This window comes from Salvelinus sp. IW2-2015, linkage group LG32, assembly GCF_002910315.2.
Source record: "Salvelinus sp. IW2-2015 linkage group LG32, ASM291031v2, whole genome shotgun sequence".
Lineage (NCBI taxonomy): Eukaryota > Metazoa > Chordata > Actinopteri > Salmoniformes > Salmonidae > Salvelinus > Salvelinus sp. IW2-2015.
The window spans coordinates 8,168,715-8,196,570 of NC_036871.1; the positions used below are offsets into that span (position 1 = coordinate 8,168,715).

At 42.6% G+C, this 27,856-nt stretch overlaps 1 protein-coding gene across 1 annotated transcript in view; it reads right to left on the reverse strand.

Annotated features, from left to right (window-relative positions):
• Positions 1-23,824: 23,824 nt before the first annotated feature.
• The window catches only part of LOC111956478 (neuromedin-U receptor 1), a 10,322-nt gene continuing 6,290 nt past the window's right edge, over positions 23,825-27,856 (reverse strand). The window contains exons 2-3 of the mRNA XM_023976919.2: positions 26,002-26,910; positions 23,825-25,470 (exon numbers count right to left, since the gene is read on the reverse strand). Coding sequence (XP_023832687.1) covers positions 25,061-25,470; positions 26,002-26,887 — 1,296 coding nt within the window. The 5' untranslated portion in view covers positions 26,888-26,910 and the 3' untranslated portion in view covers positions 23,825-25,060. The remainder of the gene's footprint in view (positions 25,471-26,001; positions 26,911-27,856) is intronic.

Sequence of the window (27,856 nt, forward strand, 5' to 3'; positions counted from 1 at the left end):
TAATACACACAAATCTAAAGGGGTGAATGAGAATATGTACATGTAAGTATAWGGATGAGCGATGGCAGAGCGGCATAGGCAAGGTGCAATAGATGGCATAAAATGTAGTATATCCATGTGATATGAGTAATGTAAGATATGTAAACATTATTAAAGTGGGACTATTTAGAGTGACAATGTATGAAGTGTCTAGTAATCCATTTATTCAAGTGGCCATCGCCTTCTGGATGGTAGCGGTGTGAACAGGCAGATGCCTCACAATCCCTCAACTGGCAGCTTCATTAAATAGTACAGTCTCAATGTCAACAACATTAAATAGTCTCAACGTCAACAGTGGAGTTCCTCTGTCCAGTGTCTGTGTTCTTTTGCCCATCTTAATCTTTTKTTTTTATTGGCCAATCTGAGTTTGCACGCACTCAATTCTTCATTTCTGCGACTTGCTTGCTAGCTAAGATTTCTGATCACGTTAGGCTGCGTTTCATTTTATTTTTATGTCAATTTGATTACGGGGAGGCACTAGCAATGTCTGCAGTTTTCGGTTTTGCTATTTGTTTCAAGAGTATTAGTCTATAAATAAATCTCTTTGCCAAAATTCGTCATCTCTCCCATGTCTTACTTGACTAGTAGTTGTTCTGAAATGTTTATTGTTTGCCTACATTTTACTCCCTCCTCTATGTTTAATATAACACACATACATTATTTATTCATTTCGTTGCCTATCCTGATGTGGAGTTTGTTCTATAGAAAGTATTTGACTCTGATGTGCGCCACAGAAAGTACTTGACTCTAGCCTCAAAATTAAGGAAATTAGAAGGGGGAGGATTTCGGCAAGGCTATTTTGTTGGCTGCCGAAATTCTCCCCCCCCCCCTTCTATTTTGGGATTGCATGGCCTGGCACACTTCATAATCATTTTGGTAGCTCATGTTGACCAGTAGTGTGTGCTACAGAAATCAAAATTAGATTATAAAGAAACATACATTTATTTTAGAAACATTTTGTAATGTTTAAGAAAATAAAGATGAAACACAAATATTATCACACAATAACACAAAAACATCAGAAAGTTAAGTTTGTTAACAAACATTAAATAGGAAATAAAAATGTTGATCTTTGCATAATAAGATATAAAATGACAATAAATATAATATAAAAAGACAAATAACCTAAACAAATGTTGGAAAGCTGCAACAGCTCGACTGAACATTTAGTCCACTTTCTATGGAAAGTTTTCCAGGTGATACCGTCACCTGGAACTCATGCCTAACCTAGTCCTGACAGGCAGCGCAGACATAATCCTCCAATGATGGGATGGTTTTCATACAGGACTGGTTGAACCATTGTGTGCAGCGGTCACAACCAATCTGAAATTTATGATGAAAAATGTTAAGATATTTTAAACATTAAATACATTTTCTTGATTTACAATTATTTAATTGTCAGACAAAGCGGATAATACTACCTCTAGAAATATTACTGCTTATACAAATTCGTACTCGGAGAAATTTGCCTTTAGAAGTAAACAAGCAATTACCCAGTTACCCAGTGTTTTCCTCATTATTGTCCACCTCCCCACAGAAGTGGCACAGTTGGCTCAGGTCATCTAGCAAAACATAATGTCAAGTAGTCTATACATCTTTACATGTATTTTTCAGAGCAAACAGGGAACATGGGAATAGTATAGGTTTCTTGTAACACAATTATTTAAATACAGTACATGTGTTTTAGTGGCCATCTAGTCAGAAGTTGGATCAGAGATAACTATATGGATCTTTCAAGGTTATTTTATTTTTTAAATCTACAATTATATTKAATTAGAAATTGAACATACCAGTGTTTTGGAGGAGAGTGACTGCTATTTATTTTCTCATGATAACATCTTTGTCCGTATTTGAAAAGACAATCGACTCCTCCAGAACACTGGGAAGAACATTTGATGGGCATTTCAGTCTTCTCCAACAAAATTATGTTACACTTAAGATTCTAATTCGCAAGTAAACAACGACACAGCTATAATATCATTTGACAGTTCTGTTTTGCCTTTCAGTCAGTATACTTTCAGTAGGTTAATTGAACATTACTTATACTCTCATACTTACTTTCAAGGCAAAGACTCCACAAGAAGTAAGTATCTTGTTGGCATTCGTGAGGAAGGGTACCACACGCCCATCTGGAGATATTACACCCCTTCTCTCTCAGGAATGATCTGAACATATATGTTAATAAAAATACAGCATTTTGAAACACTTTAATGATTACAATATAGAGATTAATAACAGTATAGCATTTCAAATACTTTTTTGATTCCATTGTAAAAGAAAATATGAAAAGCAGTTTTTACCTTGTTTATTAAAAGCAGTTTTTACCTTGTTTATTAAAAGCAGTTTTTACCTTTACCTTGTACGTCATAATGATCGGACCAAGGCGCAGCGTGCGTAGAGTTCCACATCTTTTAATTAACAGAAACTCACCAAACAAGCACAAACTGTAACGAATTTCCTCTTCGTCTGAGGAGTAGTCGCAAGGATCGGACCAATGTGCAGCATGGTAAGTGTCCATAATGAAATATTTAATAAATCAACAGAACACTGAACAAAAATAACAAAAGTACAAACAAACAACCGAAACAGTTCCGTATGGTGCAAACACTAACACAGGAAACAACCACCCACAAAACACAATAGAAAACAGGCTACCTAAATATGGCTCCCAATCAGAGACAATGACTGACACCTGCCTCTGATTGAGAACCATACTAGGCCAAACATAGAAATATAACAGAACAAAACATAGAAAAACAACATAGAATGCCCACCCCAACTGACCAACTAAAATAAAGACATAAAAAAGGAACTAAGGTCAGAACGTGACACAAACGAAACGTGACGTACTTTGTACGTCTTAATGATCGGACCAAGGCGCAGCGTGCGTAGAGTTCCACATCTTTTAATTAACAGAAACTCACCAAACAAAACAAACAAGCACAAACGAAACGTGAAGCTACTGGTGGGCACACAGGTAACTATCTGTAGACAAGATCCCACAAAGTACAATGAGGAAATGGCTACCTAAATATGATCCCCAATCAGAGACAACGATAAACAGCTGCCTCTGATTGGGAACCATATCAGGCCACCATAGAAATACAATTCACCTAGATGACCCACCCTAGACACTATCACGCCCCAACCAACATAGAGAATAAACAGCTCTCTATGGTCAGGGCGTGACACCTTGTCACCCCCTAGCATCTTTTTATCTTTCTGGCACTTAGCTCCATTGGGTCGAGGAACAGAGCCCTCTTTTGGGATGACTGCATAACCTTTCAAGTTTAGACAGACACACACATTACACACACATACATACAAACATATTACATTCACATATATTACACACACATAAATACACACATATGGCACACACACATTTTACACATGTGTATGTGTTCACATGTATATTCTGTATTATGTATGTATTTCTTAGTTCTTAGTACTGCCTTAGCGGCTCGTACCGTCACAGTCCAGTGGTTGTGTTCATTGATGATGCCAATAATGTACTTGTACATCATTGGATCAATCTGAAATTTAAAAGAGCAAGGAAACAGTTGCTTGAGTTCAAAATCTGTCAAATATAACATATATAATATATTATGATATTATGACAATAATCCAACCAACCTTAAGTTTTGATTTCTTGCTCCSCCAAATGCCAGTCATTTCAAAGGTGTCAATGTAGAAAGCTTGCTCGGTTGACTGCCTGTTAAAATTCCACACCAGAGGGAACATGTAGGCATTGATGGTCTGACAGGAAAAAATAAAGACAATGTAGGTAAATCTGTTACATGGAAAAACAACAATTTAGGTTGTCCTTATAAATACACAGATTAATCACACACATACAGTGTTTACATGTACTGTATGTGCAACAGAGTCTTACCTCACTTTCCAGCTCCATATTTGGACCAGTCCTGTGGAGATTCTGATAAAAGATTTGATATGGGCCGATTCTAGACAACAGCACATATACATKTTTTCCTCCCCAAGCCTCTACAACACCTGGAAAATGTACCTGTAAGTGTACTGAGATATATAAATGGATCAACCTGACAAGATTACATGCACACATTTGTTTATATCAGTAGCTGCTGCTGCTGCTGGTGTGGTGGCTGAGGTGGAGGCCGCTAGTGTGGTGGCTGTGGAGGCCGAACCTGCTGGTGTGGTGGTTGTGGAGGCTGCACCTGCTGGTGTGGTGGCTGTGGAAGCCGAAACCTGCTTGGTGTGGTGGCTGTGGAGGCCGCACCTGCTGGTGTAGTGGTTTTGGAGGTTGAGGCTGTTGAGGCTGTTGGTGTGGTGGCTGTGGAGGCTGCACCTGCTGGTGTGGTGGTTTTGGAGGTGGAGGCTGTTGGTGTGGTGGCTGTGGAGGCTGCACCTGCTGGTGTGGTGGTTTTGGAGGTGGAGGCTGTTGGTGTGGTGGCTGTGGAGGCTGCTGATTTTATTTTATGAGGGATCCAAGGAGTCTCCTCTACATGAGGCCTCAGGTGATCCACACTTGTTTTAGGGACGATAACCTCCTTGTCATCTTCCAAGTCCACACTCTTCCCTTCAAGACCTCGAATCGTATATTTGCCCAGATAGTTTGGATCTAGTTTGCCCCCTTTCCTCTGCTAGCTTCAGATATTTACCCTCCACACCCTGTCACCTACATTAAGTTTTGGGACTGTGCCTTTTGTTTTTTTGGAAGATTTCCTCTGGACCTCACTAGTGTTGTCAACCAACACCTGTAGTAACAACATTGTAGATGGAATTGCTATGTAATTAACCTATCTGTTAGGTTAGGGTCACCTACATCACACTCACTAAGACACGCACAAACTTAAACACACAGAAAAACAACTGGCTTTAGTGGCTCTCTCCAGGAAACCAGGGCAATAAATCAGAAGAGTGTCAGGGTGACACACACACACACACACACACAACCCCCCACAGTTCTACTGTGAAACCTGACACCTTCAGACTAGTGTTGGAGTCTATTACTCAAGAAAGTACACATGATTGCTAGCCCCCAGGTCCAGACAGTACCATCTGGAAAACTATCCATGTCCAATTTGAATAAACGTGAAGCACAACAGCTCCCAATGGCACCAATCAGATTATACTCAGTCCTATACTGTGTATCCACATATAACCTATACTGCTAAACTGCAATTACATAGCTGTTCCTGTTTAACTGCAATGTTGTTTTGACAGGTAAGTTAAAGTTATGTAATAACATAGTAACAAATGTACACTAAATGTAAAATGGTAACATTTGAACTTTATATTCTCAAAATGAATATACTACATTTTGTAAATGCAGGAATGTAATCGTAAAGCCACATACCACTATTGGAGTGTACTCCACCTCCTGTTTGATGGATGTCATGCTGGCCTGGCAAGGTACACATTGTGACACCTGATTGAAGGAGGAAAAATATTAGGACTGATAGAGCTATAGTTTTCAAAAGTGTTTCAATAGTTCTCAACAGCAATTGCCAACTATTAAAACACAAAAACATCTGCATATTTTTTCACAAGAAGTATCAGAATAGAATAGCCAGTTTCATTTAGATAAGAGGACATTAGATTCATAATTACCCATATGTCTATGTCAGRGGACATCCCTGACCAATAAAATATTTTTTTAGATTGCATCTCTTGTTTTTTTTGTCCACAATGAGCCCCAATGCTGCTCGCATGGATACATTATTAAACATGATAAAAGTATTCATTAAGAATACGATTGAGCAAAATTCAATTTGTTCCACTCATTAATTGAATTAAAAGTTTGATATAGTAAGACTACAACATTCAACAAGTTGGCCTACTTACTTCAAACCTCTACTGTTGATTCTAAGACAAKATGGCTAAGTTTTAGCCACCGTCTGGAAACCTGAGCCATACTACTATATTTTGATAAAAGGATAATCTATGAAACTATGACATTTAGATAAAATCACTCAGCCATTTGGATTTGATAGTAAGCTATTTTGTCATATGCACAGGTGAGTGTAAACGATGCATTATTAATCCCAATGTTAAATTAAATGATGGCAGTTTAAGACAAGTAGATCTTACCTTGATATTATAAAACCGTTTTGTAAACTACAAAATTAACACAACATTGAATTGACAGCTGCAACATCGAGAGCATCCTGACTGGTTGCATCACTGCCTGATACGGCAATTGCTCGGCCTCTGACCGCAAGSCACTACAGAGGGTAGTGCGTACGGCCCAGTACATCACTGGGGTTAAGCTGCCTGCCATCCAGGACCTCTACACCAGGTGGTGTCAGAGGAAGGCCCTAAAAATTGTCAAAGACCCCAGCCACCCCAGTCATAGACTGTTCTCTCTACTACCGCATGGCAAGTGATACCGTAGTGCCAAATCCAGGACAAAAAGGCTTCTCAACAGTTTTTACCCCCAAGCCATAAGACTCCTGAACAGGTAATCAAATGGCTACCCAGATTATTTGCATTGTGTGCCACCCCCCAACTGTGGCACACAATGTAAAACAACTTTAAGTAAAACAACTTTACTTAAGACAGAAAATAAATATATCAAAGAAATAACTTAGGTTTTGCTCGGTCTTCCTTCTCTCTCTTAACTGGTGTCAGGGATACCTTCTGGGACTCAAAAATTGAGTATTTCTTCTCCCTCGGGAGGAGCTTCCTGCTGACATACATGATGGGGTGCTCCTCGCCTTCCTGCTCTTGGGACAAAATGGCCCCTACCCCGGTGTCAAATGCGTCTGTCTGGACCAGGAGGTTTTTTGAGAAGTCCGGGGTGACGAGTACCCGGGTGCGAACATAGCACATCCTTCAGGGCCTGGAATGCCGCCTCTGTGTTCTCCGTCCATCGCACCGTCTGGGGTAGTCGTGCCTTTGTTAAATCTGTCAGGGGAGAAACTATTGCGGCAATGTTAGGTACAAATCTACTGTAGTAGCCTGCTAACCCCAGGAATGACTTTAACTGCCTCTTGGTTCGGGGGACTGGCCATCCCCTAATGGCAGCAAAAAAAATATATTGGGGTTTCACATTTCCCCTCCCGATCTGATATCCCAGGTACTCCACTTCGGCGAAGCCCAGCTTGCACTTGTGGGGGTTCGCGGTCAGACCTGCATCCCTTAGCGCATCAACCACAGCCTGTAACTTACACAGATGTGACTCCCAATTGTCACTGTGCACAATTATGTCATCTAGATAAGCCTCTGCGTACTCACTGTGCGGCCGCAGGACTCGGTCCATGAGCCGCTGAAATGTCGCTGGTGCCCCGTGGAGCCCGAAAGGCAGAACCCGGTAGTGGTATAGCCACCCCGGGGTGGAGAAGGTAGTCTTCTCCCGGGAGGCCGCTGCAGGTGGCACCTGCCAGTACCCCTTCGTCAGGTCCAAGGTGCTGACGTATCTCGCTGTCCCCAAACGATCAGTTCGTCCACCCGGGGCATGGGGTAGGCATCAAACTTACTGACCTCGTTCAGGCCCCGGAAGTCATTACAGAAGCGGACGGTTCCGTACGGTTTCGGAAAAAGCACTATGGGGCTAGACCACTCACTGTGTGACTCCTCCAGTACCCCCATTTCTAACATTGTTGTCACTTCCCGCTGGACCGCCACCCTCCGGGTTTCTGGTATCCGGTATGGCCGTTTACGCACTTTTTCTCCCGGAAGGGTGTGGATCTGATGTTCCACGAGGTCCGTGCGCCCCGGCACCTCGGAGGAAATGGCCGTATTCCGCTGGACCAACTCTCTGAGCTCCTGTCGTTGGGTCGGGCTGAGATCTTCCCCCATTGCCACTTCAACCGAGGGCGGGCCCTGCTGTGGCCGGGTCCACGTAACGCACAGCGCCACTCTRGTGGTTGGGCCTCCCGGTTGTAGACACACTCCTGGGCACGTTGCGCCTGGGCCATGTGCTCTCTCGCCACTGGCCAAATCGCCGCCATCCTCTCCCTCATCTCCTCCACATGTTCTACTACGCTGCGAAGGGGGGTCGGCTGCTCTTCCAGGCCTCCTTGGCTAGGTCCAGCAGCCCACGACCATACAGGGGCCGACGACCATACAGGAGCTCAAAGGGGGAGAACCGCGTGGATGCTTGGGGTACCTCGCGCACTGAAAACATCAGGTGGGGCAGCAGATGGTCCCAGTTCCTCCCGTCTCTCTCGCTGACCTTCTTCGGCATATGTTTCAGGGTCTTATTGAAGCGTTCCACCAGCCCGTCGGTTTGTGGATGGTACAGACTGGTTCTCACCTGTTTGATTCGTAACAGATTGCAGATATCCTTCATCACACGAGACATGAACGCGGTGCCCTGGTCTGTCAGGATTTCCCACGGAATCCCCACCCGGCTGAATAAATGGAAGAGCTCCCGTGCGATACCTTTGGATGCCGCCGTGCGTAGCGGGATTGCGTAATCCATGATTACCAGGATGTATTGATGTCCCCTCGCGGTCTTCACCAACGGACCCACCAGATCCATTGCCACCCGCTCGAATGGCACTCCTATAATGGGCAAGGGAACCAAAGGGTTTCGATACTGCACCCTCTGAGCTGTGATCTGGCACTCCGGGCAACCTCCACGACGCGCTTGACTCCGGGCCAGTGGAACCGGTTCCCGATCCGCTCCCTGGTTTTCTCCATCCCCAGGTGTGCGCCAAGCAGGTGGGTGTGGGCAAGCTGCAACACAGTCCTAACATACTGGCTGGGTATGAGTAACAAGTCTTTTGTCTCCCCATTATGCTTTACTACCTGATACAATAAGGCACCAGGTCCCTCCTCCACAGTGCCTGGAAGAGATGGCAGTCTCGACCGAGGAGAATGAACACGGGTGGGTTAGGCACAGCCCCCACGCGAATCTGGCACTCCCCCTTTGGGGTGGTTATCCTCACGGGCACCGTTGAGTGCCTCTTCGTGTCCCCGTGTACACAGGACACTGTCACCTCCTCGTCCCCCGGTTCCTCCTTCCCCTCTTGTGTGAGCCACTGCGGGTGGGCCAGGGTCACCATGCTGGCGGAGTCCAGCAGAGCGCTGGTGTTGATGCCATCGATTCGTACCGGAACCAACCGGAGGGGCCGTCTCGGTGTGCGCCCAACAGGAGGTGACGTAACTCGCCATCCGGGTTATCCACAAGCTGGGGGGTGTGGAGGGCATGGCCTCCTCCCGACCGGGACAGCTTCACGCGAGGTGCCGCGGCTCACCGCACTCATAGCAGTGTCTCTGATCGGGGTCCAGCAGCCGCCGGCGTCGTCGGTTTGTGTCACCCTCCCGCTTCACAGCCTCGGCTGGTTCCGTCCGGGCCCCTCTTCAGCTCCTCGCCTCTCTTTGTGTTGGTCGCCCCCCTTGCTGCATCTCCTCTCTCCGCTCGGGCTCCTCTCAGCAGGTCCTGGGTGTTCTGGTGAATTTCCACCGCTGTTAGCAATTCCTCCAGGCTCTGGGGGTTCTGCATGCTCACCGTCTTCTTCATCTCGTAGGGCAGAGCCCGAAGGTATTTATCCAGGACGAGTTGGTCGAGCATCAGGAGGGATGGTACTTCCGTCAGTAGCCAGCCCTTGGTCAGCCGTACCAGGTCGCTCATCTGCGCACGGGGGGACAGGGTGTAGTCAAAGGCCCAGTCGTGGACCAGTTGTGCACAGCGTGCGAGATTGAACCCATAACGGCTTAGTATCTCCCATTTGAGTCCCTCATAATATGCGGCCTGGTCAGTGTTCAAATCAAAGTAGGCCTTCTGGGCCTTCCCAGAGAGGTAGGGTGCCAACAGGCTGGTTCACTGGGACTGGGGCCATCCTTCCCGCTGTGCCGTCCTCTCGAAGGTGCACAGATACGACTCCACGTCATCTTCCTCCCTTAACTGAACCAAGAACTGATTCGGGCCAGACTCCTGAGCCCTCCCAACCTTCAACTGGGCTACCTCCGCTACCAGTCTGTGGTTTTGTTGGTGCTGCTCCTCCAGCACCTGCTCCTGGAGAGCCTGTTGCTTCTGCTGGCTAATGATGAACTGAGCCACCAGCTCCTCCATGGTAATCTCCGCACACTCGACCCCACGGCACCCAAATCTATTGAAGTGCCCGCATTCTCCACCATATGTGGTAAACCGTGGGGTGTTGGGTTGAGCGTGCAGAGATTGACWCAGAGACAGGGAGGCTTTAGTCTGAAAAACAACTTTACTTAAGACAGAAAATAAARATATCAAAGAAATGAGGTTTTGCTCGGTCTTCCTTCTCTCTCTTAACTGGTGTCCGTCTCTCTCCCTTCTCTCCCACTGTGTGCCATCGGGCTCCTTTAATTTAGCCTCCACGGCTGGTTGGCACTTTCCTCTAATTACCTCCACTTAGCTGTCCATGTCGGGGTGCCCAGCTCCCGTATTCCCAGCAGAGGGAGCCAACCTTCGCCTCACGTACCTCCCCTCTATTACCATCCCCCGGGGTAGACCTCCTGGGATACCACAATGGATATGTTGACTTATATATTTGAACTTTGTTTTTCACCCAGAGTACAAATTTTAGATTTATTATTGTTATTATTATTTTATTATTACTACAGTACCTACATTCTTAAAAACGAAGACAGAAACAGTGTAAAAATAATGTAGGAAACGACTTAAGAGGAAAAAGCACGATGGGATGGGGGATTGAGGGATGGGTAGAGAGAACAGTAGAGGGCTCTGAAGCCTATTATTTCTGAAATAACCAATTCCTTTTGTGAAATAATAATTCCAATAATCATTTCGTGAAATAATAATACAAAATAATTAATTTTGTGAAATAACCAATTCCAATTCCTTTTGAGTCTAATACTTCATGTGACACACATCAGAGGGCATGATAGATCACCAAAAATGATTATGAAGTGTGCCAGGCATTGCAGTCCCAAAATAGAAGGGGGGGGGGGGGATTTTGGCAGGCAAGAAAACAGCCTTGCAGAAATCCTTCCCCCCTTCTAATACCCTTAATTTTGTGGCTAGTCAAATACTTTCTTTGGCGCACATCAGAGTCAAATACTTTCTATAGAACAAACTCCACATCAGGATAGGCAACCGAAATTAATAATGAATGTATTTTTATTTGATGTATTTCACCTTTATTTAACCAGGTAGGCTAGTTGAGAACAAGTTCTCATTTGCAACTGCGACCTGGCCAAGATAAAGCAAAGCAGTTCGACACATACATCAACACAGAGTTACACATGGAATAAACAAACATACAGTCAATAATACAGTAGAAAAATATATATACAGCATGTGCAAATGAGGTAGGATGAGAGAGCTAAGGCAATAAATAGGCCATGGTGGCGAAGTAATTACAATATAGCAATTAAAACACTGGAATGGTAGAGTGTGCAGAAGATGAATGTGCAAGTAGAGATACTGGGGTGCAAAGGAGCAAGATAAATAAATAAATACAGTATGGGGATGAGATAGACTGGATGGGCTATTTACAGATGAGCTATGTACAGGTGCAGTGATCTGTGAGCTGCTCTGACAGCTGGTGCTTAAAGATAGTGAGGGAGGTAAGAGTCTCCAGCTTCAGAGATTTTTGCAGTTCGTTCCAGTCATTGGCAGCAGAGAACTGGAAGAATTGGCTTTGGGGGTGACCAGTGAGATATACCTGCTGGAGCGCATGCTACGGGTGGGTGCTGCTATGGTGGCCAGTGAGCTGAGATAAGGCGGTGTTATATGTATGTGTGTTATATTAAACATAGAGGAGGGAGTAAAATGTAGGCAAGCAATAAACATTTCAGAACAACTACTAGTCYAYTAAGACATGGGAGAGATAACGAATTTTGGCAAAGAGATTTATTTATAGCCTAATACACTTGAAACAAATAGCCAAACCGAAAACTGCAGACATTACTAGTGCCTCCCCGCGATCCAAACCGTCATAAAATATKAAATGAAACGCAGCCTAACGTGAACAGAAATCTCAACTAGCAAGCAAGTCGCAGCAATAAAGAATTGAGTGCATGCGCGTTCACGCGAAGGGGAGGGGTGCATTCTGTCAGGGGAAGTTTTTCCGGAACAACACCAGGCTGATGGAAACAGACAATTTGTTCCTTCGACATGGTGAGGTCTTTTTGTGTAGGTGGGATCTTTTTTGTGTTGGTAAAATGTATTATGCGGCAGTAGAAACGCCGTTATGGCTTTATGCGTCTTTATGCGAAAATATTGCTTTAACAACCACCATATCGAAGTAAACTTGGGAGTTGCATGATGATATGTTGTGTGGTCCTCCCACTACGACTCGGAAAAAAWTACGTTTTTAGGCTACAGATGAAATAAGATCAACTTCACGGTGTGGTGAAAGCGCACTTGYCGAGCTTGATGCTTGACGCGCCTTTAAATATTGAGGGTCTTATTCTGGTGACATAATGATCGATGCCTGGCTGCTGTTAGACAAATAAAAAATGTATCGCTCTTATCCATAATAATCTCATAATGTAGGTAGCCTACCCGCGCTGCATCTGCGACTTGTTGGCTAAAGTGCACGCGCCAAGACCAATGCAACAGTGACAACACTATCAYTAGCCTTGAAAATGTAATGGAAACCCATTTAACTTGTATTTTTCATTCGGTACATAGGAATTTAAGGAAGTTAATTTAATGTGCAGTATGTCATCACTCATGGACTTTTATCCTCAATAAATCAGTTTGATGGAAACAAATCTCTGGTGGGAAAATGTGCATATTGTTTTATGCAGATTTTWGAATATTCGCATGGAAATCTGTCGCAAATTYGATGGACACCTCGCTAATTAAGCAAAATTAAGTTGCTGGATGTCTTTCCATCTCAATAATGATTTGAGATTTTGCACTGCAAAGCAACCTGGAAGTCGTTGTATTAAGAATGATTATATGACTTTCTTAATTTCTCCAGGGTTCTGTGTTGCATATGCAAATTAACTCCATAATCATTCAGTACTGTTGTCAGAAAATGTTWAACTTTTAATTGCCTGAGGAAACATTGCAATGGTAACTTAGTAATGGGCCCTTAACTGTTTCTACCACCACATGAAACGTTTGCATTAATTATGCCTGTGTTCAACTACTAATTTATTTATTTTTATTTAACCATGCAAGTCAGTTAAGAACAAATTCTTATTTACAATGACGGCCTACCAAAAGGCAAAAGGCCTCCTGCGGGGACTGGGGCTGGGATTTAAAAAAATAATGTATATATATATATACAGTGGGGAGAACAAGTATTTGATACACTGCCGATTTTGCAGGTTTTCCTACTTACAAAGCATGTTGAGGTCTGTCATTTTTATCATAGGTACACTTCAACAGTGAGAGACGGAAAAACCCAGAAAATCACATTGTATGATTTTTAAGTAATTAATTTGCATTTTATTGCATGACATAAGTATTTGATACATCAGAAAAGCAGAACTTAATATTTGGTACAGAAACCTTAGTTTGTAATTACAGAGATCATACGTTTACTGTAGTTCTTGACCAGGTTTGCACACTGCAGGCAGGGATTTTGGCCCACTCCTCCATACAGACCTTCTCCAGATCCTTCAGGTTTCGGGGCTGTCGCTGGGCAATACGGACTTTCAGCTCCCTCCAAAGATTTTCTATTGGGTTCAGGTCTGGAGACTGGCTAGGCCACTCCAGGACCTTGAGATGCTTCTTACGGAGCCACTCCTTAGTTGCCCTGGCTGTGTGTTTCGGGTCGTTGTCATGCTGGAAGACCCAGCCACGACCCATCTTCAATGCTCTTACTGAGGGAAGGAGGTTATTGGCCAAGATCTCGCGTACATGGCCCCATCCATCCTCCCCTCAATACGGTGCAGTCGTCCTGTCCCCTTTGCAGAAAAGCATCCACAAAGAATGATGTTTCCACCTCCATGCTTCACGGTTGGGATGGTGTTCTTGGGGTTGTACTCATCCTTCTTCTTCCTCCAAAACACGGCGAGTGGAGTTTAGACCAAAAAGCTCTATTTTTGTCTCATCAGACCACATGACCTTTCCCTATTCCTCCTCTGGATCATCCAGATGGTCATTGGCAAATTTCAGACGGGCCTGGACTGCGCTGGCTTGAGCAGGGGGACCTTGCGTGCGTTGCAGGATTTTAATCCATGATGGCGTAGTGTGTTACTAATGGTTTTCTTTGAGACTGTGGTCCCAGCTCTCTCAGGTCATTGACCAGGTCCTGCCGTGTAGTTCTGGGCTGATCCCTCACCTTCCTCATGATCATTGATGCCCACGAGGTGAGATCTTGCATGGAGCCCCAGACCGAGGGTGATTGACCGTCATCTTGAACTTCTTCCATTTTCTAATAATTGCTTCAACAGTTCTTTGCCTTCTCACCAGCTGCTTGCCTATTGTCCTGTAGCCCATCCCAGCCTTGTGCAGGTCTACAATTTTATCCCTGATGTCCTTACACAGCTCTCTGGTCTTGGCCATTGTGGAGAGGTTGGAGTCTGTTTGATTGAGTGTGTGGACAGGTGTCTTTTTACAGGTAACGAGTTCAAACAGGTGCAGTTATACAGGGATTGAGTGGAGAACAGGAGGGCTTCTTAAAGAAAAACGAACAGGTCTGTGAGAGACGGAATTCTTACTGGTTGGTAGGTGATCAAATACTTATGTCATGCAATAAAATGCAAATTAATTACTTAAAATCATACAATGTAATTTTCTGGATTTTTGTTTTAGATTCCGTCTCTCACAGTTGAAGTGTACCTATGATAAAAATTACAGACCTCTACATGCTTTGTAAGTAGGAAAATCTGCACAAATCGGCAGTGTATCAAATACTTCTTCTCCCCACTGTATATACAGTTGAAGTCTGAAGATTACATACACTTAGGTTGGAGTCATTAAAACTCGTTTTTCAACCACTCCACAAATGTCTTGTTAATAAACTATAGTTTTGGCAAGTCGGTTAGGACATCTACTTTGTGCATGACAAGTAATTTTTCCCAAAATTGTTTACAAACAGATTATTTCAATTATAATTCACTGCATCACAATTCCAGTGGGTCAGAGTTTACATACACTAAGTCAACTGTGCTTTAAAACAGCTTGGAAATTTCCAGAAAATTATGTCATGGCTTTAGAAGCTTCTGATTGGCTAATTGACATATTTGAGTCAATTGGAGGTGTACCTGTGGATGTATTTCAAGGCCTAACTTCAAACTCAGTGCCTCGTCGCTTGACATCATGGGAAAATCAAAAGAAATCAGTCAAGACCTCAGAAAAAAAATGGTAGACCTCCACAAGTCTGGTTCATTCTTGGAGCAATTTCCAAATGCATGAATGTGGTACACGTTCATCTGTACAAACAATAGCACGCATATATAAACACCATGGGACCACGCAGCCCACATACCACTCAGGAAGGAGACGCGTTCTGTCTCCTAGAGATGAGCGTACTTTGGTGTGAACAGTGCAAATCAATCCCAGAACAACAGCAAAGGACCTTGTGAAGATGCTGGAGGAAACCGGTACAAAAGTATCTATATCCACAGTAAAACGAGTCCTATATCGACATAACCTGAAAGGCCGCTCAGCAAGGAAGAAGCTGCAGGAGGGACTGGTGCACTTCACAAAATAGATGACATCATGAGGGAGGAAAATTATGTGGATATATTGAAGCAACATCTCAAACATCAGTCAGGAGTTGAAGCTTGGTCACAAATGGGTCTTCCAAATGGACAATGACCCCAAGCATACTTCCAAAGTTGTTGCAAAATGGCTTAAGCACAACAAAGTCAAGGTATTGGAGAGGCCATCACAAAGCCCTGACCTCAATCCTATAGAAAATTGTGTGTGCAGAACTGAAAAGGCTTGTGCGAGCAAGGAGGCCCACAAACCTGACTCAGTTACACCAGCTCTGTCAGGAGGAATGGGACAAAATTCACCCAACTTATTGTGGGAATCTTGAGGAAAGCTACCGAAACGTTTGACCCAAGTTAACAATTTAAAGGCAATGCTACCAAATACTAATTGAGTGTATGTAAACTTCTGACCATTGGGAATGTGATGAAAAGAAATAAAAGCTGAAATAAATCATTCTATCTACTATTATTCTGACATTTCCATTCTTAAAATATAATGGTGAGCCTAACTGACCTAAGACAGGGAATTTTTACTAGGAGTAAATGTCAGGAATTGTGAAGAACTGAGTTTAAATGTATTTGGCTAAGGTGTATGTAAACTTCCGACTTCAACTGTGTATATATATATATAGAGACAACACAACACTACATAAAGAGAGACCTAAGACAACAACATAGCATGGCAGCAACACATGACAACACAGCATGGTAGCAACACAACATGACAACAACATGGTAGCAACACAACATGGCAGCAGCACAACATGGTAGCAGCACAAAACATGGCACAAACATTATTGGGCACAGACAACAGCACAAAGGGCAAGAAGGTAGAGACAGCAATACATCACGCAAAGCAGCCACAACTGTCAGTAAGAGTGTCCATGATTGAGTCTTTGAATGAAGGGATTGAGATAAAACAATCCAGTTTGAGTGTTTGTTGCAGCTCGTTCCAGTCGCTAGCTGCAGCGCGCTGAAAAGACAAGCGACCCAGGGATGTGTGTGCTTTGGGGACCTTTAACTGAATGTGACTGGCAGAACGGGTGTTGTATGTGGAGGATGAGGGCTGCAGTAAATATCTCAGGTATTACACGTACAGATTCTTCCTATGGGGGTGTGGCTTTGAATTGTGAAGAATACCCATATATGGAGATATTAACTCAGGGGCACTGCAGCATGCTGACTCGAATAGATGCGATTGTGTTTCATGTAATGAGCTGTTTTAGCTTGAACACAGTTTCAATATAATGGGTTTACACAGACTGATGTAATAACAAGGGTGTTAGAAGCCACATATATACAGTGTATCTTCTTTAGTGTTTTTGTTCTCACATTAGTGCCTTGTGTTGGTGGTTACTTTGTGTCATGTAAACTTTTATGGTGTTGTTTGTTTCATATAGCTCAGAGGGCTCCGGTAGAAAGTTTTATAATTAAGTTTTTCCAGTCATCCGGTTCTTGGAATAGCCCTGCTGGCGCTGAGAATATATGCTGTATATATAAGCTTCAATGAAATATTCGTCTCAGCTGCTCTGTAATGCCCTTTTCCCACTATCAAGCCAAACTGTACAGTGCTGGCACTGAGGTTCTTCTTTCAAGTTGTCCTTTGCCGCAACTGTGCTGGATGCGTTACCAGGCCAGCGCAGTACAGTTCGGCACAGCTTAGTAGTGTGATAAGGGTATAAGTGCACCTACACAGAGCTGATAGCTCGTCTTGTGGGGCACAAAGCAGGTTGATTTGCAGTGCCTTCAGAAAATATTCACACCCCTTGACTTTTTCCACATTTTATTGTGTTACAGCCTGAAATGGAAATATTTTAAATGTAGATTTTTGTGTCACTGATCTACACACAAAACCCCATAATGTCAAAGTGGAATGATGTTTTTAGAAATGTTTACAAATTAATATAAAATGAAAAGCTGACATGTATTGAGTCAATAAGTATTCAAACCCTTTGTTATGGAAGGCCTAAATAAGTTCAGGAGTAACAAGTCACATAATAAGTTGTATGGACTCATTCTGTGTGCAATAATAGTGAAAACAGTCGAGCGGTGAATTTCAAACACAGATTCAACCACAAAGACCAGGAAGGTTTTCCAATGCCTCGCAAAGAAGAGCGCCTATTGGTAGATGGGTAAAAATTCAAAGAGCAGACATCGAATATCGCTTTGAGCATGGTGACGTTATTAATTTCACTTTGGATGGTGTATCAATACACCCAGTCACTACAAAGATACAGGTGTAACTTCCTAACTCAGTTGCCGGAGAAGAAGGAAACTGCTCAGGAATAACCCCACGAGGCCAATGGTAACTTTAAAATAGTCTAGCAATGATCAACAACCAAGTTGAAAGAACTTGAAGAATAAAAATATATATATTTGCAAATATTGTACTATCCAGGTGTGCAAAGATCTTAGAGACACAGCTGTACTCACTGACCAAGGTGATTCTAGCATGCATTGTCTCAGGGGTGTGAATACTTATGTATGTAAATATGATATTTCTGTATTTCATTTCAATACATTTGCAKAAATTTGATATTTCTGTATTTCATATAGATAAAATGTGCAAACATTTCTAAAAATATTCTTTCACTTTGTCATTATGGGGTATTGTGTGTGGATGGGTAAGAAAAAACATATTTAATACATTTTTAATTCAAGCTTTAACAACAAAATCAACGAGGCACTGTTCAGAGCTCTGCCTATTACCAGGCAAGAAGGCTTTGAAGAACCCCTCCAGGTATAACAATTAAAGACAATAAACAACTTCTCTGTTAGAAAACGGCCTATGTGGCATCGATATTATTCTAGTGTCAAAATTTGCTCAAGTGTAAATAGTACATTTTTGGCATAAAGTCAGCCTACTCAGATTACATGAGTTTGTCATGACTTGAGGGTTGAATTTTGATTTCGACAATGCTCACTTGCCCATTAATACGGGATACCCAGCTGCAGTAATTGCGCTCTATCCAATCCTACCTCTGCGGCTCGGACATTGTTTACCTAAAACAACACAATGCTCATTTTTTTACTTGAGAAATTCTGTACCAAACACCTTATGTAGATGTAAACTTGCACGACTAAAATCACTGCAAAAGCCTAACATTTAATTACAGATTTCTTTAGTAATCTTAGATTCATTCAGACTATTTTAGGCTTTCCTTGTAATGTGTCTCATGGTGGACAAACATCAGTAACTTCCACATCAAACCCCCAAGACTGAAACAGAGAAATGCCATGCAGAATCGGTGCATTCAGTCCCTCTTTAAAGATGTTTATTTTTGTAGGATTTGAAGAAACTTCTTTCTTTGGCACTAATAAAATTCTTCCTTCACCACTGAAGTTTTTACGAACCATTTTGAACACAAGTGTAAGATTATAGAAACAAGGAGAGTGCAATGTCAGGAGATTGTTGATGGTGCCCTGGGATGCAACTATCCCTCATTAATCCTAAAGTTAGTACCTGTGCAGTCGAAAATAAGCCTGCAGGAATATATGATTGAATACCTAGTCTCCCTATGAGAGTAAACTTTTTGTAAAAAAAATTGTGTTATTGACACTCAGAGATGATGTTCGGACTCTCCAGAGAGTGTACCTATGAATCTTGTAAARAGGATTAGAGGATAAAGGGGGTTAGTAACACTTCTGGAGTTAGTAGTAAATCCATTAAAGTCATTATATTCAGCTGAAAATGAGCAACTTCAACCAGTGTATTGTGTGATTTCTTATTGCTACCTCGCTGTGATGATATTGGGCTTCTGAGTGGCGCAGCGGTCTAAGGCACTGCATCTCAGTGCTAGAGGCATCAATACAGACCCTGGTTTGATCCCGGGCTGTATCACAACCAGAAATGATCGTGAGTCCTATAGGGTGGCGCACTATTGGCCCAGAGTCATCTGGGTTAAGGGAGGGTTTGGCCTGGGTAGGCCGTCATTATAAAATAAGAATATGTCTACCACTACAGGATCGGTGGGTCCCCCATGGGTTGGTTGAGCAAACGTAGGCTAATGCAATTAGCATGAGGTTGTAATTAACAACAAAATTTCCCAGGATATAGACATATCTGTTAATGGCAGAAAGCTTAAATTCTTGTTAATCTAACTGCACTGTTCAATTTACAGTAGCTATTACAGTAAAATAATACCATACTATTGTTTGAGGAGAGTGCACAGTTATGAACTTGAAAAGTTATGAATAAACCAATTAGCACTTTTGGGCAGTTTTGATACAAAATCTTGAACAGAAATGCAATCGTTCATTGGATCAGTCTAACACTTTGCACGCACACTGCTGCCATCTAGTGGCCAAAATCTAAATTGCGCCTTTCTCTTACATTTCAAAGATGATGGTACAAAAAAATAAAAAAACGTGTTTTTTTTCTTTGTATTATCTTTTACCAGATCTAATTTGTTATATTCTCCTACATTAATTTCACATTTCCACAAACTTAAAAGTGTTTCCTTTCAAATGGTATCAATAATATGCATATTCTTGCTTCAGGTCCTGAGCTACAGGCAGTTAGATTTGGGTATGACAAAATTGAAAAAGGGGCAGATCCTTAAGAGGGCTTGCCTAGTTAAATAAATATTGCCTCTGGCACTCCAATTTTGTCTCCAGTGAGTTAACCTACGAATCTCATAAACAGGACATCGCTTTAACTGACTTACATACAGTTGAAGTCGGAAGTTTACATACACCTTAGCCAAATACATTTAAACTCAGTTTTTCACAATTCCTGACATTTAATCCTAGTAAGAATTCCCTGTCTTAGGTCAGTTAGGATCACCATTTTATTTTAAGAATGTGAAATGTCAGAATAATAGTAGAGAGAATMATTTATTTCAGCTTTTATTTCTTTCATCTCATTCCCAGTGGGTCAGAAGTTTACATACACTCAATTAGTATTTGGTAGCATTACCTTTAAATTGTTTATCTTGGGTCAAACGTTTTGGGTAGCCTTCCACAAGCTTACCACAATAATTTGGGTGAATTTTGGCCCATTCCTCCTGACAGAGCTGGTGTAACTGAGTCAGGTTTGTAGGCCTCCTTGCTCGCACACACTTTTTCAGTTCTGCCCACAAATCTTCTATGGGATTGAGGTCAGGGCTTTGTGATGGCGACTCCAATACCTTGACTTTGTTGTCCTTAAGCCATTTTGCAACAACTTTGGAAGTATACTTGGGGTCATTGTCCATTTGGAAGACCCATTTGTGACCAAGCTTTAGCTTCCTGACTGATGTCTTGAGATGTTGATTCAATATATCCACATCATTTTCATGGTATTCTTCGGCTTGCAAGCCTCCCCCTTTTTCCTCCAAACAACGATGGTCATTATGGCCAAACAGTTCTATTTTTGTTTCATCAGACCAGAGGACATTTCTCCAAAAAGTACGATCTTTGTTCCCATGTGCAGTTGCAAACCATAGTCTGGCTTTTTATGGCGGTTTTGGAGCAGTGGCTTCTATGTATAGGACTCGTTTTACTGTGGATATAGATACTTTTGTACCTGTTTCCTCCAGCATCTTCACAAGGTCCTTTGCTGTTGTTCTGGGATTGATTTGCACTTTTCGCACCAAAGTACGTTCATCTCTAAGAGACAGACGGCTGCGTGGTCCCATGGTGTTTATACTTGCGTACTATTGTTTGTACAGATGAACGTGGTACTTTCAGGCGTTTGGAAATTGCTCCCAAGGATGAGCCAGACTTTTTCTGAGGCTTGACTGATTTCTTTWGATTTTCCCATGATGTCAAGCAAAGGGGCACTGAGTTTGAAGGTAGGCCTTGAAATACATCCACAGGTACACCTCCAATTGACTAAAGTTATGTCAATTAGCCTATTAGAAGCTTCTAAAGCCACATAATTTTCTGGAATTTTCCAAGCTGTTTAAAGGCACAGTAAACTTTGACACGCTGGAATTGTGATACAGTGAATTATAAGTGAAATAATCTGTCTGTAAACAATTGTTGGAAAAATTACTTGTGTCATGCACAAAGTAGATGTCCTAACCGACTTGCCAAAGCTATAGTTTGTTAGCAACAAATGTGTGGAGTGGTTGAAATACTAGTTTTAATGACTCCAACCTAAGTGTATGTAAACTTCCGACTTCAACTGTATTTGTCACGCCCTGATCTTAGAGATCCTTGTTATTCTCTATGTTTAGTTAGGTCAGGGTGTGATTTGGGTGGGAATTCTATGTTCTCAATTTCTTTGTGTTTGGCCGAGTGTGGTTCCCAATCAGAGGCAGCTGTCTTTCATTGTCTCTGATTGGGGATCATACTTAGGCAGCCCTTTTTCCCTCCTTCAGTGTGGGATCTTGTCTTTGTTTGAGTGCATGTAGTTTGCACGACGAAGCTTTTCGTTCGTTATATTGTTTATTGTTTTTTCTTGGTGGAACATTTAAATAAAAGAATCTACGCCTACCACGCTGCACCTTGGTCTCCTTCCGATGACAATCGTTACAGTATTTCAGCTTAGAAGCTTCTGGAGTTGGTGCCTGTCAATCAATAACACTGACATTCAGTGTGTGCAGTCATTATCTTTAGATTAGCAACTTCAGCCAGTTAGGAGAGCGACCGAATATTGCCTCTGGCACTTGAATTTCCAATTTCCTGATCTCTCACAATTAATACACAGATCTTTAATCTGTCTTTGATGTTGTTTCTGTCTTTGATGTCAGGCTGTCATTGTCAATGTGAGTTTGTTCTCAACTTACCTCGGAAAATGTATGTTATAATGATCATGAATCTAATAGATTTCTGACCATATAATGATTTCATTAATCATTGTATCTCCATGTTCATTACATGACTATAATGAGTATGATACTAATGCGTTCTGACCATTGTCTAAAACTGGCGTGCGCAGAGGTCAGCGTGCTCCCACCAGACAATCTCAGGATGAATCTTCCAAAGCACCACCTGCACTGCTTTTCAATTCCATTGGATTCTGTCTTGATATTTTTGTATTAAATCCCTTGGTCGCCTCAACTTGTGCCAGTCACTCTTTCTCATCCTTCTTTGTTACTTGTCCCAGACTCCCAATGTAATTCCCAAGTGACTGTAACCGCTTGGGAATCCCCCCACACTACACACACACACACACACACACACCACACCTACCTCTCTCTGAGTAGGAGCACTCTACTGTCTACCCCGCCCCACAGCAGAGTGAAGCCAGCAGAGCATTCAGTAGACTCATTACCCCAGATGGCTCAGGATAAAAAAGTAATCATCCTGGGAACTTTGGGGCATTTATACTGTGCCCTCAGTGCTGTCATTTGACCTGACAGATTGTGATTCTGAGATGTTATGATAAGTATGTCATTAACTAGAAAAGTGTTGGCCATTATCTAATATAATACTTGGTGAGGAGAGATGCCGGTCGGTTGCTGTTGTCGTTAGCTAGAGAGCTAAAGGAAGTGTTGGTCTACTGAACTACTTGAGAGCAGAAAGCTACCAGAGGAGTCAGTAGACTCATCCTGGYTGGATCGGGGTAATAACGGGGAAACTGTGAGCCATTTGTACTGTGCCCTTAATGCTGTCATTCAATTGAGATTCCACTGAGATGCTGCATTAAACCCAATTCATACCGTGTGTACGTTCCCAAATCACAAACTTCAAGTAGCTACACAAAATGCCATTGTGTAGCAAAACAACTCAGACGTGTGCAGCCCCACAATTATAAACTTGACCGATGTACACAGGATCTACATTTTTCGTAGCGTTCTTGCATTGCGTACTTGCCATAAACATTAGGCTTTTTACTACAAGTCGAACAGTGTTGCTGTTATATATAAAGCTAATGACCTTTTTGGTCTAATATACTACTTGATTAGGAGAGCAGAAATCCAGCAGAGGTAAAAGATAATACCGGGGAACTGTGGGACATTTATACTGTTCCCCCAGTGCTGTCATTCATCCGAACAGATTGTGAATACAATTAGCTATCCCTATATTAAATCCTATGAAATATTCTCAAGGGCACACAGAGAAAGGTCAAGAGAAGTCTTATTTATCTTGAAGGAATGTGTTCCTATCAAACTTGCGGGATCAAACACATATTGGCTTTACGATATGCCCGTAATGCATTCATTGGTAATCCCCATGCAGTATTTTTTCCTATTAAGTTTCAATTACACTGTTGCAATTGAAACACAGAAATAACAAAAATAAAAAACTGATTTGTCATGCATCTCCTCAATAAAACCATAAAGTTGAAACTGTTTTTATAATTGTTTTATTTAACCAGGCAAGTCAGTTAAGCACAAATTCTTATTTACAATGACAGCCTACACCGGCCAAAACTGGGCCAATTGTGCGCCGCCCTGTGGGACTCCCAATCACAGCCGGTGGTGATACAGCCTGGATTTGAACCAGGGTGCCTGTAGTGACACCTCAAGCACTGTTTAATGTGCATGCTTTACAATAGGCTTCTTAAAAGCAATATAATTAGTCTTCTGTAAACAATCAAGCCCTTACTAAACCCACATGACAGGTATCTCAACTATATCTCTTTATACTGAAGACCATTCCAAAACATTTGAGACTCTATGCGAGCATGCAAATAATTCCTAAATATGACACATTTTGTTTAGCAATGAAAATGTAAGTGATGCTGAAAACTTTTGTCGTTGTAAAAATATTCAATTCTAAATCAGTTTACACAGGAATAAAAGATTGCAGTTTTCAGAAAGCACTTGAAGCTAAATACTATACATTTTGGAGTAGTACTACAAAGGCACATAACATGTGTTTAGCATATGTATTTACTTACTGTCGGTGGAAATTCCCCCCTTTTTCCATTTCTTTAAGGATGTCATGCGTAAATCACGTCACCTTTTCTATTTCTATGAAAGCTGTCTTCTCCATCTCCCATGTACTGTACTTCCATATTGCCTGTGCTATACATTCATAGTGAGTGYGATTTTGATGGTATAGCTAGTACACCGAACGGTACAACAACACATTGAAGAAGACAGTTAAGAAGACTGTTACAATCTATAATTGTGCCTCCTGAAACATTTGAACATTTGAACAGAATAAGATATTCAAGCTTCACTGATTACACATTAATAAGCTAATTTACAAATCTGGGTATTGTTTCTTTTTCACAGTTCAATTATTAGATAAGCTTTATAAATGATGTGTTCCACCTGAATATTAATATCCGGATGAAGAACACTTTCCTCTGCACAGAATAATCATTTGAATATCCCACAAAACAATTCGTATGTTTGTGGGAAATCTATTTTAAATCCAAAGCCAAAGACAACTTTCGCTCTAGCCACACTCACTGTACACATTCAATCAGTGATACATTTGTTATTAATCTTGTTTCATTTTTGGTATCCCCAGTCAGAATTCTGCTCCAAAGTCGAGGCCAAAACTTCAACACTGTTGCTTTCGCTCCATCCAAACCTTCACTGTACACGTTCATTCAGTCACAAATACGGTCGTTTTGGTACCCCCACCCCCCTCACTCATATTTAATCTGGACATATACAGGCTGCTGGTGGGAGTCTACGTACACGTTCTGCTCCTCTCTGTCTGGGGTGATTCTCTCTGGGGTCCCATTGTGTTGCGGCTTCTCGTTGACGGTACTACGCAGGGTCAGTTGGGTGCAGCCYGAGGTCAGCTGGCGCACGTGACCGCCGCATGAGCCGTAGCGACACGGGACCTGCCGGAACATCTCCCGGAAGCGGGTGGACATGAGGCTGTAGAGGATGGGGTTGACCGCCGAGCTGAGGTAGAAGAAGACCCCGGAGACGATGTGGACGTACTCGAAGACCAGGTGGTGGTGGCCAGTCCAGGAGTTTATGAAGCTCCACATGAGGCGGTCAATGTGGAAAGGAGCCCAGCAGATGCCGAAGACGATCACCAGTACACCTGGTGGAAAGACGGACAGTTAGATGGACTGATGGATGGACAGAAAAGCAAGCAGACAGATGGACGGAGGGAGGGGCAGATAGGCACTCAGACAGACAGATGCAGACGGACAGGCGGATAGAAGAAAATACATTTGCAGACATTGAGAACAAGACATGTTTAAGTGACAATAAACATGTTTAGAAACAAATATATTGGTTTGTACTTCAGCACAGAATTTTAAGTCCAAATTCAAGAGATCGGTCTATAATTTGTCACTTTCCAGAACGTCTTATCATCTGAAAGCAAGAGCAATATTTAAGTAACAATGGACACGATTAGGAACTAATCTTTTAATTTGTACTTCAGAAAATACCTGTAAAGCCCAATTCAATGGAGATATCGGGCTATAATTTGTAATTTCCTCTTATCTCCTCTCAACCCTTCTGGTACTGTAGAGAAAGTGGGTGAGGACTTACACAGCATCTTGCTAATTGAAAGAGTTTTAACAGGACATTCTGGRACTATAGAGACAGTGGATGTGAAACTCACATAGCATTTTGGTGACCTGCCGGTGGCGTGCCGTCTGCTGCTGCCTGTGGACACTCCAGTGGCTGTCCGAACCAAAACTCGGCCCGGTCCCCAGCCCCTGCATGCCCCTCTCCATCCTCAACTGCAGGCCAATGCGCAGGTACAGCCCAGTGATGATGAGCATGGGCAGCAGGAAGAAGACCAGCGTGGTCACCTGGATAATCAGGTTGTACATCCACCGGGGCTTCACCATCATGCAGATGGCCGACTCMGGGAATTGGCGCCCGAACCGGTTTCCCAGCATGGCCACCCCGTGGAGGCTGGTGTTMGGCACGGCGCACGCCATGGACATGGCCCACAGCATCAGGATGACGTGCTTGGCGTGGGCACGAGTGGCGACGTGCTTGACCTTGAGCGGGTGTATCACGGCGATGTATCGCTCCACGCTCAGCGCTGTTATAATGAGGATGGACGCAAAGCAGACAGTCTCGAACAGGAAGGTCTTGAAGTAGCAGCCGCCAGCACCGAACAGGAATGGGTAGTTGCTCCACATCTCATAGAGTTCCAARGGCATACCCAGGACTAGMACCAATAAYTCGGACACGGCCAGACTGAATAGGTAGTAGTTGGTTGGCGTCCGCATCACCTTGTTGCGCACGATGACGCTGCAGGTGAGCATGTTCCCTAACAATCCCACAATGAAGATGATGAGGAAGGTAATGCAGACAGGCAGGAACATGGGTGACCGCCGGAAGCCTAGAAACTTCTCCAGGTACTGACTCCGACTCAGGCACATGTCCTCCATGTCATCAGCACTGATGTTGCCCAGGGCCCAGGACAAATTCCAACCCAGCTGGTCAGGAGTGGTGGCAGGTAGACCCAGAGAGGAACAGTTATCCTGAGCCATTGTGGTTTATGGGGACACAACACCTGAGGGGGAGAATGGAGATAATGAATGGAAAGAATAGGAACGGAAAGTTTTGCTTGTCTCAGTGTAGGTGACAGTTAGTTTAACTCCAGTCTGAACTAACAACATCTAGCAGTTTTTGAATAACCTTGTTAACAATATTTGCCCTCAGAAAATGTAAATGAGAGCTTTGGGGAGACTGATTGAAATGGATGTCACATACAGTCAGGTCCAAAATAATTGGCACCCTTGATTTATTTTTAATTTTTTWATTTAACCTTTATTTAACCAGGAAGGGCTCATTGAGATTTAAAATCTCTTTTTCAAGAGCGTCCTGGCCAAGATAGGCAGCACCAAGTCATTACAAAAATTACAGACAGACAACATGAAAAACTACAAGTAATCTAGTAAAAACCATTGAATTCACAYGAGTATKACAAAATCAAAAACAGCAAATTAAAAACATTGACAGGTCAGGGAATCAGCCTCAAAATCCTTCATCAGTGATTTAAAAACACCAATCGGGACAAGTTCTTCCAGTTTAAAATTATTTTGTAAGGTGTTCCAAGACGATGGCGCAGAGTACATAAAAGCCCTTTTAGCAAATTCAGTTCGGACATTTGGAACAGTTAGCAGGATAAAGTCCAACGAACGAAGAGAATACCCACCACATTTCTGAACAATAAAAATGCCCAAATAAAAAGGTAGTAAACCCAAAATGGCTTTGTAAATAAAAGTATACCAGTGACTGAGCCTACGAGTGACTAGAGAAGGCCAGCCAACCCTGGTATACAAAGTGCAGTGGTGCGTAAGGGTTTTGCAGTTTAAAATAAATCTCAAAGTGCCATGGTAAAGAGTGTCAATTGATCTCAAACACTGAGCGGAAGCATTCATATATAAAATATCCCCATAGTCTAGTAAAGGCATAAATGTAGCTGATACTAGCCTCCTTCTGGCTTCAAAAGAAAA